Below are 19,664 nucleotides of genomic sequence, written 5' to 3' on the forward strand. Positions count from 1 at the left end.
GAGCATCTGGGGCATTAAACAAATCTTTTACAACCCACTGGTCCTGGCTGCCTCATTCTGCATCCCTGGACGGGGCACACCACAGCCCGTAGGCAATAGGAGCACATTGGGGGTATCCCAGGCAGGGTGTCTGCCTAGAGAAGCAGCTCCCTCTGGGGGAGTATCTGGAAGCTGAGGCCAAGGGAGGGCTCTGGGCAGCAGAAGCCACTTGGTATTCAGTGCCAGCTCCTACCCACCCTGGAGCTGGATGCGACAAATGTGCTCAGCATGGGGGCCCGGGTGGTGATGGATGGAGTTCATCCTTCAATCTCCTTGAAAAGAGAGGCTCATGCCAGGGGCAGTGGGTGTCCTGCCTTGCCAGGGGTCCACCTGGGAGCCTGACAGTGTATCAGTGGGAACGGGAGGTCTGCTGGGGGTAGCCTCCTGGGCTCTTCTGGGCCCTGGCTGGCTGTATTCTCTCCATGGTGAATGTGTGGGGCTCCGAACTGCCTGTCAGCTCTGGAAGTCTGGCAGAGGCAGCTTCTGAGATCAGACACGGCTCAGCCTTGCTGGTGCCAGGGCTCTTTGTGGGGGTCAGAGCCCCAGGTCAGAGAATCTGCTGGATGTCTCAGTCCTTCATTGTCCCTCTGGGCTCCCCGCCCCACCTCCTTGCTCTGTCACATGTCATCAGTCCTGGACCATCTAGAAGGCTGGCTCTTGCTTAAGAATTGTCAATGCTTTCCCATCTGTGGTTGTGTTTACCTCCCACAATGACTGTATAGCAAGCGAGCCCTCATTCTCCCATTCATTCCACAAACACGGTGTGATTGGTGCCATCAGACGTTGTCTAAGTGTGCACATGGAAAGCCTGCGGCCTTGCTGTCCTTGGCAAGTTGGGTGAGGCAGGGCAGAAATTACCTCCCTGTAACAGGGAGGAGGCCGACACCACAAGCAGCCCCTGCCCTGTGCCCTTTCCCACACCACTCTTGCTGGTTCCCTGTCTCCCAGTACTCCATGACTGCAGGTGGAGGGAGCCCTGAAAACTGAGGTTTTTTGTTTGGTTTTAGGCATGAAAGCAGCTGAAATGGTGGAGTGGGAGAAACTTTTTTTTTTAAGATTTATTTGAGAGAGAGAGCAATTTAGCAGACTCTGCACTGAGTGTGGAGCCTGACTTGGGGCTTGATCTCATGACCTTGAGATCATGACCTGAGCCTAAACCAAGAGTCAGACAATTAACCGACTGTGCCACCCAGGCGCCCCTGGAGTGGGGGGAAATTTCTAACACTGCTCCTTTCCTGGCTGGAGAGCCAGACTCTGCCAAGAATGGGTGTCCATTGCAGACAATGTCATGTCCTCAGCCCTATGGATTTTCACGGATCCAGGTCTCAGCCACAGGTGGTAAATGTGGGTCTAGGTGAGTGCTCGAGGCCAGTGCCCTGGGAGTTGACCTTGACTACAGCCACAGGTGGTGAGAGAGTTAACTCTTGGCTACCAGCCCCTGGACCGGACCCCTCCTGGTCCCTGAATCTGAGCGCAGCTCTGGGTGGAAGGCTACAGCAGGTGAGCTGGGAGGAGTCTTGAGGTCCAGGCTGCTCTCCGCTCACTGCCCAAGATCATTAATAACCAAGAACCGGGAAGATAATTAAAAGCCAAATGTGGAGCTGAGCCTACTGCTGACTGGCTCCGAGGAGGGGCCAACCCTGCTCCTGGAGCCAGGCTCTTGGCTGCCTCGTTCCTGCTCTAGGAATGTATTCTGGGGAGAAGTGAGCCCCATGGGAAGTGGAGGCAGGCAGGACGCGTCCTACAGGTTCAGAGCTTGCTTGGCCTGGCTCCCCAGCCTCCTGCTCGGAGCCGTGGTGCCCCCTGCACCTCCGCGGGAGGACCAAAGAACAGCCCTGCACTATCGAAGAGGGCAGAAAGCCTGACAGGGGAGAGGAGGGAGCTGTGTCACCAGGCCAGAGACCATCAATCATCATAAACAAGGGCCTGACTGTGTAGCAAAGAGCAAGCTGAGTCCACCCAGACACCAGACACCTGCATGCTGGCTTTTTCTTTTGGTGGAATACGAGAGGAGGGAGGCCCTGGGTCACCTGTCTCACCCTGCTGCTGTGTGCGTTTCCTTGCCTGGCTTTCCTGGGAGCTCACTGTCCACACCACCACTTTCCTGGGGTCTGTGAACGGGCAGGGGACACAGGGCTTAGCCAACGGCAGGCATGATGGCCTCGGTCCGGATACCTGGGCTTCAGTCCCGGCTCCAGAACTCTCCAGCTGGGCCTCAGTTTGGCTCTTAAGTTCCCTGGAGCCAGAGAGAGACCACTTTCTCCCCCAAAGCCCTCTAGACCCTGAAGAATTCAGACCAGTTTCCCATTTCCGAATTGTAGCCGGCAGTTGCCACAATTCTGCAGGAGGCTATGAAGCCAGCAGGTGCCGGGACCCGAAACAGGGTCTTCAGTGAGTCCTGGGTCTGTGGCGTCAAGCCGTTTTGGCTGGCAAGTGATAAGAGAGCCAAGCATCAGTACGTAATAGCTTTATTGAGCACTTTTGTGCCAGGCACTAAGCCTGGTCACAGGCTTCCCACAGCCGATCAGGGCTGCAGGTACTATTGCCTCCGTGTTACAAATGACGGGGATGAGCATGGAGGCTTGCCACCTGCAAGGGGCAGCTCTGACTTCTTGATCCACGTTCTCAATCCCTAAGTTACGCCAAGGTTCATGCGGAAAGCACCCAGCACCACGCCTGGCACATACCAGGCACTCAGGAAGCTATTCTCCCTTTCTCCTACCGACACCATGAGCCCCAGCCCCGGGTGGGGTGTGGGGGAGAAGGTTTGCAAAGCTCTCTCCTGCAGTCCTGGGTCTTGGTTTCAGAAGGGCAGCTTTTCAGTGGCTGTTAGCATGGCCAGCTTGGGGTCAGCCCTTCCCGGGAATCGGACGCCACACCAAGAGAGGTGGAGACAGGTGTGGTCACACGCCCGAGGGCTGGGCCCTGCCAGGCTCCTCCCCTGGGGCTGGATTCCCCTGAGGTGGGGCGCAGCCCCCATCCTCTACCACTCTGACTTTAAGTCTGCCTATTGCCGAGGCTGCTCCCGGCCGCCATGTGGCGAGAACAGCTGTGTCGCTAAGGGCCTGGCAAGGTGCCCGCTGCCCACCTTCCACCACTCAGCAGTGCCTCCCAGCCTGTCACGTGCCATCTGCCCCATCCATAAGACCGTAGCCGCCTCTCTGGCCTCAGGTGAGGGAACAGGCAGGAGCCCCTCGCCCCAGGGCCCGAGGGCCCGGGGACTCCCACCTTGGCCCAGCCTGCCCTTGGGGCCAGTCTGGGTGAAAGGCACCAGGTGGAGGCTACTGAGGTTATGTGCTCCTCCACAGCCACATCTGTACCCAGGCCAGGCCGGCGGGCCTCTTCCTCTGTCCTCCCTGCCACTGGCCCCGGGGGCCCATCTGTAAAATGGAAATCATGATCCCACTCGCCCACCTTGCCACACCGATGTAATAAGCACTTGCAGCCAAGCGTGCCTGATGCACTGGGTGAACAGGCATCATCGGGGGTCTGTCTAGCTGCTGGCGGTACCCCCCTCTTTCCCTAAGCCCCCCTGGCTATCAGTAGAGAGGAAGGCGACCCCATCTGACCTCCAAGTGGTCAGACAGCAGGTGAACGCCGAGGAGCAAAGGAGCCCAGACAGCAGTGGTAGGGAGTACCCTGGCTTACCGTCAGTGACGTGGCCACTTAGGGCCGATTCGGTCCCTCCAAGGCCTGGGGCTGCCGAGGAGGGGAATGCAGCCACTGACCTGGCACTGCTGTTTGCCTCCAGATTGTCACATAAATCAACCTGGGCTTTATGATGCTAATAAACTCACCTCCAATATTTGGTTTGGAGCCTGGGGCGGCAGGATGATTTAATTTGCTTTGTCCTTAAGCAAGAGGGGATGTAACTGGAGAAGGGGAAGTACAGATGTTTTGCGTTTTTAGCAAACAGCTGGGGAGCTCCAGGTAGGGCTGGAGCCACGGAGTGCCTACCCCTTGGGAGCCCTTCCTGCTCTGCCCACCGGGGGTTGGAGCCTCCTGGGAAGAAGTCGCCGTGGCAGATGGGGTTAGGGTGGTCTAGTGTTCACATGGATGGAAAATCACAATACTTGGGGACGGACTAAGAAGTGTACAACAGTGAGAACACAGACCGCGGCCAATCACGCACGACCCGGGGTTCTCACGGGCTGTGGTGGCCAGGGGCCAGGGTGGGGGGTGGCATCGCCTGTGGACTCCCCAGTTCGTACATATCCCAGGTCTTCCTCCCTCTCCCTCCAAGACCACCATGGGCCCCAGGAGAGCCAGCGTGGTCACTTTTCAAGGTATGAATACCACGCCATGCAGGAGGCTGCAAAGGTTCCTGAATGTGGGCTGCGCAAGGCACTGAAATCAAAAGGAGGAGGTGTTGGGGACCTGAGGACCTACCCCAGGCAGGCAGCTCCAGGTCAAGCTGCTCTGGGCTCCAGGACAGGTGGGCCAGGCCCAGGGCTGGGGGGGGGTGCCAGGGAGGGTCAGGAAGGACCCCCAGGTCCTGAAGCAGAAGGCACACTGAAAATGCAGAGTTCACTAGTCACCTGTGTTTCCAAGGAAGGCTGGCCCAGCAGACGCATGCATGCTTGTGACAGGGATGGGGCCACGGAAGAGCTGGTGAGGTGGCCAGAAACTCACCTCCCCTTCCATGAGAATGGTGCCTGGTGCCCCATCTCACTCCACAGCACCCAAGGGTCATGGAGAGTATGAACAGAGCACCCACAGCCTGGCTCAAAAGGGGGCCACCTTTAGTACTGGAGTGGGGACAGCCAAGCCTGCTGCTGCCCCACAGGCCTGACCTCTTGGAGGGTGGGAAGCAGAGCCCCCTCACCGCCACATGCTCAGGGCGTTCCCAAGCCACTGTGGTGGTGGCTGGGGGTGGCTCCCTTTCGTGGTCCTTATACACTGCCCCCCGTAGTGCAGGAGACCCCGCGGGTCCCACGGGGCAGTCAGGAGAGCAGCGGATCCCTTTGAGGGGTCACAGGCTCTGGGCTTTAAACCGTCTCCCGGGCTGAGTCATCACGGGCTCAGGAGCTCAGGACTGGTGCTGGCACCCCACGGCAGGGGCCCTCACAGCGACAGTCCAGGGACCCTGGTGCCGATGAGCACTTCCTGTTCTTGTCATGGGGGCTGGCCAGGCCCTCCCCTAGGAGCGGCACCTGGCCACTCCAGGCCTGAGGGGAAGGTGGGACCTGGCAATCCTGGTGGGGAGGTTTAGGGCCTGGGACTCGCCCGGAGGCAGCAGCTACTTGTGCAGCAGATTCCCCAAACTAGGATGCATGAGGGGCTGGGACAAAGGAGGAGGGGACGTGGCGTCTGGTATGAACAGTGGCAGTGCCAGCACAGTGTCCCCACCGCGCAGGGGAGGAGCCTGCCCCTGGTGGTTGTCTGGTGGGGCCTGTGTGGGGAGCAGTGGCCAAGCCCGGAGTCTGGGGCAGCTGTGTGCCCAGGCCGTGCAGCTTGGCTGGTCAAGGGCAGCTCCACGCAGGGGACCCGGGGGGGAAGGTTGCCCAGTGAGTGAGGCACAGTACAGACTGTGCAGAATCCTGGCGGGGAGAGAAGACCCCCGGCCAGAGACGTGGAGGGTCCCCTCCAAGAATCCGGCCTCGCCTGCCCCAAGGAACCCTGGGAAGGAGCTAGCTCTTGGCTCTGCAGGTGGGGAGGTGAGCGGGGGCACTGGAGTGGTCTCTTACCATCAGGCACATCCTGCCATCAGACCTTGGTTTCGCTGAGGACGATGTTGGCGGTGACGAAGAAGAAACAGGAGAAAGCCCAGAGCAGCACAAAGCCCACCCAGAAGGTGTGGCGGAAAGGGGACCTATGCTTGTTGACGGTCCCGTAGCCCAAGGTCAACTGGGTGTCCTTGCGGCAGTGGTACACCAGGAAGGCGGGGATGACGTACTGGATGCCCGTGCCTGCGTAGGCCCCCGTGATGCCCACCAGGGACTCCAGGTCATGGGTGCAGAAGGCCACCAGCACCGGGGGCAGCAGGGTGATGGTGGGGAACACCACGCGGTCCACTACCCAGGGGTACGTGCCCCCCTCACGGTGGAAGAGCGTCTTCCAGTTGTTGCGGAGGGTCACAGCGATGATGGGGAAGTTGGTGCTGATGGTGAAGACGGGAAAGAGGCCCAGGAAGAAGCGCACGGCGGCCACGCTCACGACGTCACAGCGTGCAAAGTTGAGGGTGTACATGTCCATGAGGCTGTCGCCGCGGAAGCAGAAGATGGCGGTGAAGCAGAGGAGGCCATAGAAGGCGAGGATGAGCACGTAGTCCAGGAAGACCAGGCACGTGAGGTGGCGCTTGGAGGACACAGGTGTGACGAGGGACGGCAGAGAGTGCTGGCACATGAAGGAGTAGACGCACACGCCGAACAGGTTCCGGACCCCCGAGAGGTCAGCCAGGGGCGGGTGCCCCTGCCGGTGCCCGTGCCCGATGCGGACCAGCGCCAGCACGATCATGATGGCGAAGGCTGGAAGACAAGAGGGCAGTCAGCCAGCTGAGCGGGAACCGGCCCTCGCCCTGGAGAGCTGTTGGTGTGGTGGCGCCTGGCGAGGGGCCGGAGCTCCATGAGAAGCGGGAAGTTCACGTACAAGTTGGTGGGGGCTGCTGATCGTGCTCCCTCTCCCCAGGGCATGAGGGAGTGTCTGTCTTGGGGGATCTGGGCATGAGAAGGGGCTGTGCTGGGGCAGTGGGCAGGGCAGCCCAGCGCCGCCTTCTCTGAGGAGTGCGTGCTCCTGGCCGGGTGCCGCTGGGCTCCCTCGCGGGGCTTTCTCGGGGCCTCCTCCACTCGCTGGCCTGGAGCGGGCCCGGGGCAGGACTCACGGTCACTCTCCCTCTCTCGGCCTGTCTGAGGCACAAGGCCCCTCCCTGCGGGGGAGGCTGGGGGTCTCTCCACTGTCCCCTCAGGTCACATCACAGTCCCTGGCTCCCCGGAAGGAGGCCTTTCTCCTGGGACTCACAGAAGGCCAGACCAGTGTCTTCCCACAATGACACCTGGGAGTGGGAGCGACAGGGATGGAGCTGTCTGGCAGAGGGGACAGGAGTGGGGAGGGAGCAAGGGAACAGGCCTGCGCAAACTGCCAATGAAGATGATTTGTTTCTTCCTCATCCCGCTCCTGCCCCACCGCTCCTGACTCTGGGTGCTCCAAGACCCTCCCTGCTCCAGAGACACTGCCTTCCGAGCTCTGGCAGGTCAAGGGGAAAGCGGAGACCCAGCTCCTCCTGTGGGCTCTCAGCCCAGGGAGCTGTCTCTGGATTAACCCCTGGAGGGCGGAGAGGGGGTGACGGGACAGCCCGGGACCCCGGCAGCCTGGCTTATCAGATGTCTAGGGCTGAGCGCAGGAGGGGTGTGCGGGGCAGAGATCTGTGCGGAGGAACCGCACCGCACCAAGTGCGCTGGGCCAGGGTGGAGGTCGAGTCCCCTGGGGGCCAGGTCACAACGCGAACTGAGCAGTCAGGTGGCTACAGCTGGATGACCTGGCGGGGACCTGGGGCCGCCCGGGGACGGGCTATTCAAGAGGCCGCGGCTGACAGTTCTGCGAGATTCAAACCCTGCTCTGCCGTCACCATCTCAGGTGTCACCTCGTGGCCTGGTGCCACTCACAGCTCCGAACGAGGCGAGTGGAGAAAGCTGTCCCTGCGGCTCGGCCTCAGGGCCCGGGGCGCGGCAGGAGAAGGCAGAAAGCCAGCAACTCCGAGTCACAGAGTCACGGCTGCCTCCAGCCCCGGATGCTGGCTAGTGCCTCTCAGCCCCCCTTCCTCCTCAACGCTCCATCTCCAAGGAGTGCTGGGACCCGCAGGCTTGCTGACCTCAAGCCCCGGGCTTTCCTTACTGCAAATACACCAAGTCACAGAGGTTTCCAAGACAGGAGGAGGTTTTAAAGCACATGGAGGCGTGGGCAACCTCCATCCTAAAGGTATAGCTACCGACGGGTGGCTTCTGGAGTCACCGTCTTGGGAGCTGTGTGTCATTATGTCAATGACGATATGGGACATTTTCTAGAACTTTCAGGGTGGCTTACAAAGGCATGGCTATGGAAGATAAAAAAAAACATATCTCACAATCCTCTAACTATAAATAGGCTTACATCACAAACGCTATCACCTGGATTAGTCACCCACCTTGTTCTCTTACTCAAGTCTATTTCCAAAAACTGGATCTACCCCCAAGGGCTAGATGCTGGATCCTATCCAGGAATGAAGATGCCGGAGGCTCTTGGGAGGCAATTCCAGCATTAAAAAGTGGCAGCTCCTGGAGAAGGCCCCAGAGAGGGACAGTCTCACCTGGGGGCCCTCCCCCGTAAGCCCCAGTCCCGTCAGCCACACGCTGTGCCGCTTTGTCGAAAGCTTACACAAGCCGTGTGCCTTGGCAGCACGGGAAAGCAGAGGTGCTCCATTTGCCCCCTGGATCCTGACCCAGTGCCTGCTGGGTGCCACTTAATGCTCCAGTCGGGGGTTAGAGGGGCATTCGTCAGAGCTGCATGTGATGAGCACACCGCTCTGAGCTGAGCAGCTCTTCCGAGGAAGGGCACACACACAATGTCTCCGGAGCAGATGCCTGAGGAACACCGCCCGGGCTTGGGAGGCACTGAGGACTGGCTCTGTGAGAGGAGCCCCAGCGAGCCCTGGGAAGGGGCAGTGGAAGTGTGAGGCCCGGGAGCCCTTTGGGTCCCCCCACCCCTGCCCGCCCTCATCACTGCGAGGACAGAGGGTGGGTGCTGGCCTGTTCAAAAGAAACCAGGGATGCCCCGGACTTCATGTTGTAACGGAGGAACAGAGAGGGAAGGGACTGGAAGGAAGCAGGAGGGCCAGGTCCTGGACTAGGGGCACCAGGACTCACCCCTGCGCTGCAGTCCGGCCCCTCCGCTTGTGACCACACCCCCTTTGTCCCTGGCTCCTCCCTCCCGCGTTCGCTGGAGGAGCAGAGTTCAACAGCCATCTCCTAGATTGATGGTCCCATCCCTGGGAGACAGCTGCTCCCCAAACTCATTAGGCCTGATAATAAATCAGGATGAAAGGAGGGTGACAGGCTGTGAGCGACAGACTCTGTCAGGAAGCATGACAGAGAGCAGGGTTCTGAGCGTCCACACTGACGCCGGAGACGTGGCCGGCCACCGCTAGAGACCCTTGTGCCTAACCTGGCCACGGCTGTGTGGGAGGTGTGGACAGACCCTGGACAGAGCAGTGAGCGCTCCCCGACGTCTTGCTGACTGGGGCCTGCAGTTCCCAGAGGGCAGGGGTGGCCTGGTTTCTCTCTGACCCTCCCAGGCCGTGCTCAGAGAGCCCAGGGGAGGGGACCAGGGTCACAGCCCACATCCACCCATGACCTCGCTGGAACTCACACTCCAAGGGATAAAGAGATGCAGCGAGTTGCCGGGGAGGATTCTGTGGTGGGGAAGGAGGTGAGGGCCTGACACATGTCATGAGGAGTGGCTGTTGGCCTTGGGTGGCACAGCTGTGAGGTGAGGAGGCAAGACAAGAGACTTCTCTTTAAATAGCTGAAGTAACAGCCCGTGTGAAAAACTTGCACTTGTTTCGTGTAACTCACAGCTCGGCTGGGACCACCCACCCACCCATGTCCAGTCTTCGGGAGCCCTGGGCAGATGGCTTAGCGAAGATACCTCCCTTCCCTTTCTGGGGAGGCCAGGTTCAAAGTAAATTTAAACCAGGACATCCCGCATGACGTCAGTGTCCCATCACGGGGACATGGGCGACTTCAAGTGTGGCGGTCAAGGTGGTGCTGGGTACCACGTGTCCTCTCCCTTACCCAGCGCTAACTAGGCTCTCAAAGGCATCAGAAGAGAAACCCTGCTTTCCAGAGGCGGCCTCGGGCTCCTCCCCTCTCGCCAGCAAGAGCCGGGTAAGCAGCCCCGCCAGGAGCTGCGGGGCCTCACGGCGGTCCGCCCTCACAGCCACACTCCCCTCAGAGTGGGGCAGGGGTAGCAACACCCTTCGAACTCCTGCCCGGGAGGCAAAGGTGGTCCCAGTTTACCAGGGGAGGAGTGAGAGCCGAGAAGCAGCGCTCAGCCTCCCCTGCTTCCTCCCCATGAGTGCCCCTCCCCTGGGGCCTCACTGGCTGCAGGAAGCCACAGGTGGGCTGGGGCCTCCTAGGAGGAGCTGACTTGCTCTTGGGACAGGGTGGGGGGATGGGCAGGGGTCTGAGGGTGGGGCCCAGGGTTCTGGCTCCAGCTCTATCCTCCACGTGCCCAAACCCATCCCTGGGTAAGTGAGGAAGGGCCAGCCTGAGCTGGGGAATGGACAGGGAGGAGCGCCCCCCGGGGCCTCCAGCAGCAGAGCAAGTGCAGCTGACACTGCACTGGCCTCTGGGCCATGGCCGGGTGGGTGAGGCCTGGGCAGGGCTCTGCTTTCCTCACAAATTCCAGGGTCTGCGTGGTGCTGGCATGAGCTGGACCACCTGCCCGGGCACCCCTGGAGTTGGGAAGCATGGGGCAGGGCGCTCCCTGCCTGGAGGGGGGCGGGGCAGAGTGCTCCCTGGAGCCCCCCCCCCCCCCGCTCCGCCCCTCCGCCCACCGCCCCCAGGATGTCCCCCAGAGGTGCTGCAGGCACCCAGGCCATTCCGGCAATCAGCTGCTGCATCCTGCCTCGTCTGCCCAGAGGCAGACTTGACCTCCCTCAAGTCTCTGACCTCTGAACCTGGCCCCAGAAGTCCTGAGGCTGTGGTAGGCCCCACCTGTGCTGCCCCGGATACCTGGCTGTTTTCTGAGCTCCGTTAAGTGGCTTTAGCTTGGACACATGCGAGGCGGAGGCCATCCATCAAGGTGGCTGTCACGAGGATGGCACTCTCTTCCCCAAGCAGAGAATCAACACGCCAGGACTAATGATAATGAATGGCCGTGGTGTGCCCATCCTCAGAGCTGGATCCGGGGAGGATCTGGCACCAGCTTCCTCCTTCACCACAGTGCTGCCCTCGGAGGACGTTGGGGCACAGATGTGTCTCTCCTTAGGCTGGTCAGAGGTTGGCCTGGGCCTCCTGACATTCAGGAGGGCTGGGGGGAGCTGACTGGGTAACACCTGGCTGAGCTGCTAACAGCTGAAGACCAAGCAGTTTCAAAGCCCTTAAGCAGGAGCGGGTGACCGGGCATCTGTTCCTTAAGTAACAGGACCAACTGGGAGCGGAGAGCCGTTTCGCAGGTTCCCGAGACCCACAGGGCCGGGGGTGTGAGCGGGGGGCTCACCTCCGGAAGCTCTAAGGCCTTGGAAACCACCCCAGGGAGGGCGGGAGGCTACTGCTCTTCCTCTAAACAAGCTCAGCTTCTCAAGTTACACCGGATTCAACTAGGTCCTGCCACTGAACTGCGTCACCTTGGGTGGTCCTGTCCCTTGTCATTGTCTCCATTTTACCACTTTTAAAAATGGAGGTGATCACAGCGCACCTCATGGAGGACGAGACCAGATGGCGCAGTGAAGCACCTGGGCGGAGCCCGGCCCAAGCCATCCCTTAGAACGTGGAAGGCACTTTTATCATCGTAGAAACCTTATCTCCCATCCTGAAAATCCTGGTCCTGGACCAGCAGGAACCTGCCAACCCACAGTTCTCACCTGATTCTCCTTTTGCTACGAGGAGGGGACTGGGATCATCCTAGGGACCCCACCTGCCCTGGCCACATCAGGTGCAGTCATAACCCTTCCAAGAACATCCCCTGTTCTGGCCCAGGCGTCAGACCTGGGCTGCTCACCCCTGTTCTGTGAACTAAGCAGCTCCCTCTTGCTCCACGTAAGGCCAAACAAGGACAACATGTCCCCACCACTCTAGAGAGACCCTGGGTGTGTGCTCTTTCCGAACAGAGCTGAGACTGAAAAGGAATTATCTTTGGATTTCTGGGGCTCACACTGGTCCATCCTCCTTTGGCCGTCACCCTCCCACCTGAGCACAGGCTGTGGGTCGGGGTGGGGGCTCCTTTCATGCCCCCAGAAGACAGGACATACTGGCCTGTCATGCTGGGAGGAGTCCCCTTGGGGAAAAATGAGAAGTTCCCTCACAGAGGTGCTTGTCTACAAACGCATCTGGGGCCTCGGTCAGATTTTCTCTCAGGCTGTAAGACATTCTGGGATTGCTGGTCTTGCCTGTAGTAACTCATGAAAAGTCACCTGTGTTTCCGTTGAACGGAGGGAATTCAAAGCCAATCTAACTATGTTCCCAGGCTGAGTCAGCCCCTGTGGTTTCAGGATTCCAGCTCTGTGATCCTCCTGGTCACTGTCATCGTCATCATCACGGACGAAGAGAAGGACGTCCGGATAATTAACTTACGGACTGAGCTTCCATTCTGTGGCTGTATTATTTATTTCAAAAGGGGCGCCTGGCTGGCTCAGTCAGCAGAGCACGCGACTCGATCTCGGGGTTGTGCGTTTGAGCCCCACGTTAGGTGTAGAGATTACTTAAAAATATTTATCTCTGAGAACTCAGAGCAGAGTTCCTTTTTCCAAGTGTGCTGGGAGCAGGGGGCCATGGGCAAAGAGCAGGTATTTGAGTCTCTAAAGCTATCAAGTCTCAAGTAGGAAATCAAGAGTTCTGGCCTTTCCATCCCTCCCCTTCCCACACCCTCCAACCACAGCAAGTGGCGCCCAGGAGGCAAGTGTCTCCATTTTTCATTCTTACACTCTCAGAGCAAGCTCAGTTTGTAATGGCTGGAACAGTGAAGCCGTGGGGCCTCTGGCTAGTAGCCGACTAATCTCCTTCCGAGATTGCAAACATAAAACTTCGGCTCTGTCACCTTTCCTGAAGGCCGCTCAGTCCTTCCCTTTTGTTGTGGACTGAATTATCTCCGCCTCCAATTCCTGTGCGGAAGCCCTGACCCCCAACGAGACTGCTTGGAGATGGGGCCTCTTAGGAGGTGACAACGGTAAAATGAGGTAATAAGGGCCCTAATCTGACGGGACCCTGGTTTTTACAGGAGGAGCCAGAGATGCCAGAGCTGCTTCCCTGCACACAGAGAAAAGCCTCCGGGAGGAACAGCAAGAAGGTGGCTTTCTGCAAGGCAGAGAGAGAGGCCACACCAGAAACCAACCCTGCTAGCACCTTGATCTTGGGTTTCTATCTTCCAGAACCAAGAAAGTAAATCTCTACTGTTTAAGCCACCCAGCCTTTAGTATTCGGTCCTGGCAGCCTGAGGGGACGGAGGCATCTCTTCAGCGGTAGCTAGATGCACAGACCAGGATGGAGAAAGCGCATGGGGGAAACAAGGAGAGGCAGTGCTGCAGCGAGTGCTCAGAGGCCCCTGGGCTGCACGTAAGTCCGGGAGCTCCTGGGCTGCCGTGGGCCCCATTAGCTCTGAGATACCCAGGGCTGCTTCTGAGGTTCACACTGGCCTGCGTGAAGTCCAGTTCTGTGCAGAGACGCGTGTGCGATCCCCCCCACTGGTCAGAGGCCTCGCCCTACTGATCACAAGCTGGGCCTCACCTCTCTCCCCTTGCCAGCGTCCAGGCAGCTGGCCCACGACCTCCCAGCCTCCTGGGATCGTCTGATGGGCTGGCCAGCACACGTCTCAGCCACATGCAGGGCAGAGCTGTTGACAACAAAGGCTGCTCACAGAAGCGGAGTGGCTGGGCTCTTGGGTCAGTCCCGTTAACGAAAGGGGCAATTTGGCGGCCTGGGGCTGGCTTTTCAGCAAACTTCAACTGGGTACCCACTCTGCCCTGAGAGCAGGAACACAGAAACTCCAGCTTCCTCTCCTTTAAAGTGCGTTTGCAGAGAGAACTTTCAGAAAACCAAGAATCAAGACAGAGATGAGACATCTACAAAAAGGTTTTCTTGGATTCCCTCCACTGGCTAAGGAATGAGAAGCCGCACACTCGATGGCCCAGGAGCGCCCCGGACAGGGGCCCAGTGACAGGGTGGGTAGGGCAATGCTGCAGGCCGATGCTGGCTGGCTGCTCGGGGATAAGGACCCCCTTCCCGGCCCTCTGAGAAGCACTGGTTGCGGGGACAGCAGTGAGTGGCTGTGGAGGAATTCATATACCAAGCTGACATGCCGAGCCAACAGGATGTGGGCCACAGATGGCCCAGGCAGAGAAGACCCCTGGCCGCTGCTGGTGACAGGTCAGAGCAGCCCCACCACGAGGCACTCAGCTGAATCAGTCCTGGATCTGCAGTGGAGTCAGCCAAGCAGCCGCAGAGAATTTTGGGGACAGGTAAAAGCAGAGCCCTTATGTTCCCAGGTGACGGTCTCCTCCTGGGGACCTTCTGCTACTCGGGCCACCACCGCCGAGTCCCACCTCTCCCTGCTGGCTCGGTCTGGAAGACAAATCTGGGGCACTTGCTGGGGGGAGGAAGGGAAAGCTGGGCTGAGGCGCTTCATGAGGTTCGAGTCTGCCCACGGACACTCAGAGAGGCTGGTGCCTGACCCACTTTGAGGGGAGCACAGAGACGGGCGTGATGAGCACCACGCTGCTCTGAACACACAACCAGAGAAAGGAGCCCCGTGGGTCCTCGCCAGCCCAGACCGAGGAGGGCTGCCGTGCTCCAGAGCAGTCTTTATTAGAAAGAATCAGGTTTTTAATAACACCAAGTGGGGCACCCCGAGCTGAGCCAGCTGTGTGCGTCCCCAACCGGGAGGCGTCTGCAGCGGAAGCTGGTAAGGGGGGTGAAGTAATGATGCCATCTCAGGCCCTCCTGCTGGACAGCTCATGTCAGCATCCCAGGTGGGGACAGTCTACAGTCATTTGCTTGGGGGTTTAGGGCTCAGGCTCTGTGGCCACAGCTACTGGGCCTGTGGGACAGCACTTTCGGCCGTGTCTCTCCTAAGTGTCCCCAGTCTACTGGCCACCGACAGAGCGAGAACCAGGACCTAAAGAAGAAGCCCTAGGCTGTTCTGTGAGATGCACCTGCTTCTCATTTCTCTCAGGCTCAAGCTTCCTTGAAAGTGGTGAGGGTGGAGGCTGGTGGGGTGCCGGGGTGCACGGGGGACCAGTGCTGGCGTGAGGCAGAGGGAAGGCTGACAGAGCCAACTGGAGGTCTTACTGCCAGAGCCACTGCTCCTCCTGGAGGTGGCCTGGGCCATGTCCCTGATCTCATGGCCAGCCCCAAGGGAGGCTCCTGCTGAGGCCACCCCCGGGGATGTACCGGCCAACGGAGATGATGATGGCAGGGCTGCACACCGCGGCTGTTTCCTGAGTGCTGACCCCAGCCAGGCACAGTGCTACCAGCCCTCTGCACACGATTTTGGATCCCATTTTAACTTCGCGGCTGCTCCATGGGGGGTGGGGGGGGTCCTGCCCCAGACAAGGAACCTGGCTGAGGCAGGCTTGGGCTGTCCGTGCACGGGACCGGCATGGAAGGGAACAACGGGGGGAGGCGCCAGAGCCGAAGCCCTGGGGTGAGTGATGGGACAGCAAGCAGGGCTGGTCAGGGAGTCGGCTAAAGCCTGCACAGCAGTCTCACCTGCCGGACGGCACCTGGGATCCGGGTCTCCCAAACTGACCTGCCAGGGCTGCCCAGAACTTATTTGGGGAGAACAAGAGATGACTCAACACTGGCACTCGTCATACAGGTTCCGACATTTTCCTGGACAAGTGGCTATCAGCAAAGGCCCACTCTGGCAGCAGGAGGCGCTAATAACCGGAGGAGGGCCACTGGCCTGAAGGCTTGGGCCGCGTCCTAAGCTGAGGGGGCCCTGCTCGGGGCGGGGCTTCTGCAGTCTTCCCCAGCCTCATTTCAACAGATGGCAGAACAAATTCCTAATTAAGCACAAGAAAGTTTCCGGCTCAGCACATTTATTTATGATTTTCCGGTCCCTTTGGTGCTCATTCTTCCCTTTTGTCTTCCTAGAACCCAAGTCGGCTTATTGCCACCCTGCGCTCCCGCTCGGCTCTTTTGGACAGTCTGGGCCCTAATCTGTGGAGAGGGAAGGGGCAGAGTGTGTGGGAGCGTGGGAAAGGAGGGAGGGTCAGGGGGGGACACGGCCACACAGCTGCTTCTCAGAAGCAAAATGAAAATGAAAAGGAGTTTGTTACAAACTGACAACTTGGAGCAGACTGGAGAGGACAAACGGGGCTTTGGTGCTTTCTGCTTTTGGAGGGTTCTAGAAAAACCACCTGGGGTGAGCTCAGGCCAGAGGAGAGGACCCCCCGGCCCACCCGCCCCGCAAACATCCTGCATGCAGACCCCGGTCCTTCCTGCAACAGGGCTGTCTGTTCGCTGGTGCCTGGCAGCTCCCTGGGACTCCTCCAACCCTGTCGTCCCCTTTCTCGGCTCCCTGCCTGCGGCAGCCCCGGAACCACAATGAGGGAAACCTCTCCCACCACCAGGTAGGAAAGGGCCCAGGTGGGTCCCATGCCCCCTGCCTGGAACTGAACCCTAGGCTTGGGTACAGTCTAGAGTTTACTTAACTGGGCAATTTTTCTTTCGCTTCTGAGGGCTTTGTGTCACAGAGAGGTTAGCTTTCCAGGCGCAGGGGTCTGAGCCTCTCCGGGAGAAGAATGACTGCCTGCATGGTCACCCAGAACGCTCTGGAGAACAGGTCTGCGGAGAGGCCAGTGCCATTTGATTCTCTCTCAGATCGAAGGGAGAAAAGAGGCAGACGACTTGCAGTGACAACAATGTCACCATGCAAAAACATGAGTGTGGACGACCTTCACGTGCCGCTCTCTCCCTCAGGCCCTCGCTGCTGCCTCCCAAGGCCACTGTCACCTCGCAGGGCCCAGCAGCCTGAGGGAGGGAGACGCGGAGCACCCCGCTGCAGTCCCTGGGGCTACCCAGCCTTGCTGGCCAGTGGGAGGGGGCTCTGGTTGGGAGAAGGGGAGGCAAAATGCCGTCCCAGGAGGCAGGATGGTTCCACTCTGAGAGGAGGAGAGGGCTCCGAGAGCAGTGTGGGAAGGGGGCAAGGGCTGCTCTGAGCTGCCTGGGAGGCCCCCGGGGCCCTGCTGGCAACCGAAGCTCAGTGCCTTCTCTGCAGGAGGAGCTGAGTCTGGAGGGGTCTCCCACCCTGTACCGAGACACTCACTCTTTGTCTACCACCAGCCTCCTCCCCTCCCTCTTCACAATCTCCTCCCTTTTAATGAACGTTTCGCTCACCAGACGCAGGGAGGACTTGGTCACGCTCCACAAGCTCAGGGGTGTCACGGAAGCTATTAACCGTCACTGTCTGGGCAGCCCTCTCGTGGGCTGACGCAGGGATCCATCACGCTAGCTGAAGCACAGGAGTCCCCCCCACCTCTCCCCACCCTGCTCCTGGCCTCCCGGGTGAGGACCACTGAGGCAGCAGGTCAAGGACAGCCGGTCCTGAGTGGGGGAGGGGCAGGACTTTCGGGACTCTGGGGCCTGCTGCCGGGAGCAGAGGAGCGGTGACAACAGAGGTGGGCCAGGCAGACAAGAGGGGGCATACTTTAAGACTGCTTTACTGAGAAAAGTTTTCCTAGGTCACTAGGGCTTTCACCTACTTCCTGTGAGCAGACTCATAAGGAGAAGGGCGGACAGCAGGGATTGTGATCCTTGCTGATCCCAACTTTGGGAGGTAAGCCCTCCTGGGACCCACAGGGGCTCCATTCCAGCACCTTATCCTTGGAGCCAGCGTGAGCCTTGTGTTCTAAAGTTCTCATTTTTCCCCAGGTGGTCATGCTACTTTAACCTGGGGCTTTGAAATGTGTGAATAAAATCTGCAAACCGCACCGCGGCGGTGCATACAGGATTGGACCAGCTGAGTGGGGAAGACCAGGAATCCCGCTCCACCCAGGCACTGGACAAGTGTCCTCCTACTCCCTGACTTGGCTGGGTGATGAAGGACAGGCGTACCATGTTAGAAGCCTCAAGGCTAGCATAGCGGATGACGCAGTCCTGCTCTCAATTCCGTGTAAGGAAGGACCAAGGTGGAAAGAGGTTACAGGCTGCCGAGTCGGGCTCAAGACAAGGCAGGACTTCCCAGTGCTGACAACCATCCCTTCTGAGCGGGGCAGGGGTCTTCCCCGTCGTGAGCTCCCGGCCAAGAGGCCAGGCTGTGTGCATGCTTGCGGAGCCTGCTCTTGCGGGAGCGGGGACTATGCTGGATGACCGCCACGGTCCCTCCCGACTGAAGATGCCAGGAACCCCGGCAATGGCTCCTTGTACTGGGATTCTATAATCCCGAGCAGGATGTGCGAGAACTACTGGAAATCATTTTTATCAGAAGCTGTTCTGTGCTCGTCAGGATCCAGTGTTGAGGGATGGCGTGGAGTGAGGAGCAAGGTACACCCTGAATCCCGAGGAGGGGCGCTGGGGCAGATGCAGTGGCAAAGGGAGCTAGAGAAGAGGGTCAGGAGGGAGGAGTCCCAACCTCGGCTTCCTCGGGAACCTCTGTGCTGGGGCAAGCGAGGTGCCGGAGGCTGGGCAGACACCCTCTGCCAGGCCTCTCAATTACAACAGCAATGGTATTCTTTGCTTTTAGAACAAAACAGGAATACAAATGATCCCAGACCATGTGCCGGATGATAGGGACCCCACACCCTCCTGTCTCCGGTCCAGGGGGCTCAGCAGCTGGGGCCTTCCGGGATGGTGCGGAGGAATGAATGAGCTCCCTACCACAAACCTGCTTTGGGGGACAGACCCCCAAACCACCCCCAAGGACGATGGTGCTCTCGCTCAGGAGGGCATCAGTTAGAAGGTATCCTGGATGGGGTGTCTTTTCACGCCCCACTGCCGGCAATGCAGAGGCGGTTGCCACAGGCCACTTGGGTTTATGGCTGTGCCACTCTCGTGCCCTGAGGGAGCAGAGCCTGACCCGGGGCCTTCAGGAGCCCTGGCCTAGCCTGGGGGGACCGGAGGGACCCCGCATGGGCTTGTGAGAAAGGCCGGGCCGAGCTTGGGCTCCGTCCACACTATGCGATCTTCGTCGGGACTGTGTTTCCCTTGCCCCGCTCCTGGCTCTCGGGAGTCCCTGGAACCCCCGTCACCTTCCAGCTGTGCCGTGAGCACACACAGCCGTCCTGGAAAGTGTAAGGAAGGGACGAGAGGAGAAAGGGCAGACGCGAGAGGTCTCTCACTCACCAACCCATCTCATCAGGGAGGTCAGGATCTGCAGGTACTTGGTCTTCTGGACGTCAAAGAAGGTGAAGGGTCCGAGGAGGAGAGTGAAGACAGCCTGGGTGACAGAAACAAGCGTGAGGGGGTGCAGGGGCCGGGTGCACGCGGCACACGGCGCGTGTGTATCGGAGGACACGCTGTCCACGTGGCCTCTGCCCCGGCAGCCGGTCCTAACCACGATATGCACCTGGGCCAGTGGAGGCTCCCCGGGAGCCAACGGTATCGAGTGGGGAGTTCCCAGGGGTGCAAGAGAAATCCAGAGCCGTGCTTCTGGGCTGTTCCTCAGGCCTCCTGTCCTGAGACAACTTTCTGGGCAAGCCCCAGGCATCACCCCAGGGACATCACCTGCTACTTCTCTTCAGCAAATGCTCAGGGTTCCCGGGCCCTGCACGGAGCCGGGCACGAGCCCCGATGAGGGGTGAGACAGCAGGAAGATGAGGATCTGAGAGGAACCCAGGCGCACCCTGGGCCCCCAGCTTTACGGGGCAGACAGCAAACAGGGAGGAGCGGATGCAGGGGCCCCGACAGTGCAGTGGAGGAGAGAACGCTGTGCTGAAGGTTCAGAGGAAAGGATTGAGCAGGATGTCGTTAATCAGCGAAGTTTTTGACTTGAAAGAA

The 19,664-nt window shown here is 59.6% G+C and overlaps 1 protein-coding gene across 2 annotated transcripts in view; it reads right to left on the reverse strand.

Annotated features, from left to right (window-relative positions):
• Nucleotides 1-2,490: 2,490 nt before the first annotated feature.
• The window catches only part of SLC38A12 (solute carrier family 38 member 12), a 54,519-nt gene continuing 37,345 nt past the window's right edge, over nucleotides 2,491-19,664 (reverse strand). For both annotated transcript variants that reach the window (XM_028112506.1, XM_028112505.1), the window contains exons 9-10: nucleotides 19,011-19,104; nucleotides 2,491-6,506 (exon numbers count right to left, since the gene is read on the reverse strand). In XM_028112506.1, coding sequence (XP_027968307.1) covers nucleotides 5,746-6,506; nucleotides 19,011-19,104 — 855 coding nt within the window. In that variant the 3' untranslated portion in view covers nucleotides 2,491-5,745. The remainder of the gene's footprint in view (nucleotides 6,507-19,010; nucleotides 19,105-19,664) is intronic.

This window comes from Eumetopias jubatus, unplaced genomic scaffold (assembly GCF_037043125.1).
Source record: "Eumetopias jubatus isolate StellerSeaLion01/CBP00866 unplaced genomic scaffold, mEumJub1_p1.0 scaffold_10, whole genome shotgun sequence".
Lineage (NCBI taxonomy): Eukaryota > Metazoa > Chordata > Mammalia > Carnivora > Otariidae > Eumetopias > Eumetopias jubatus.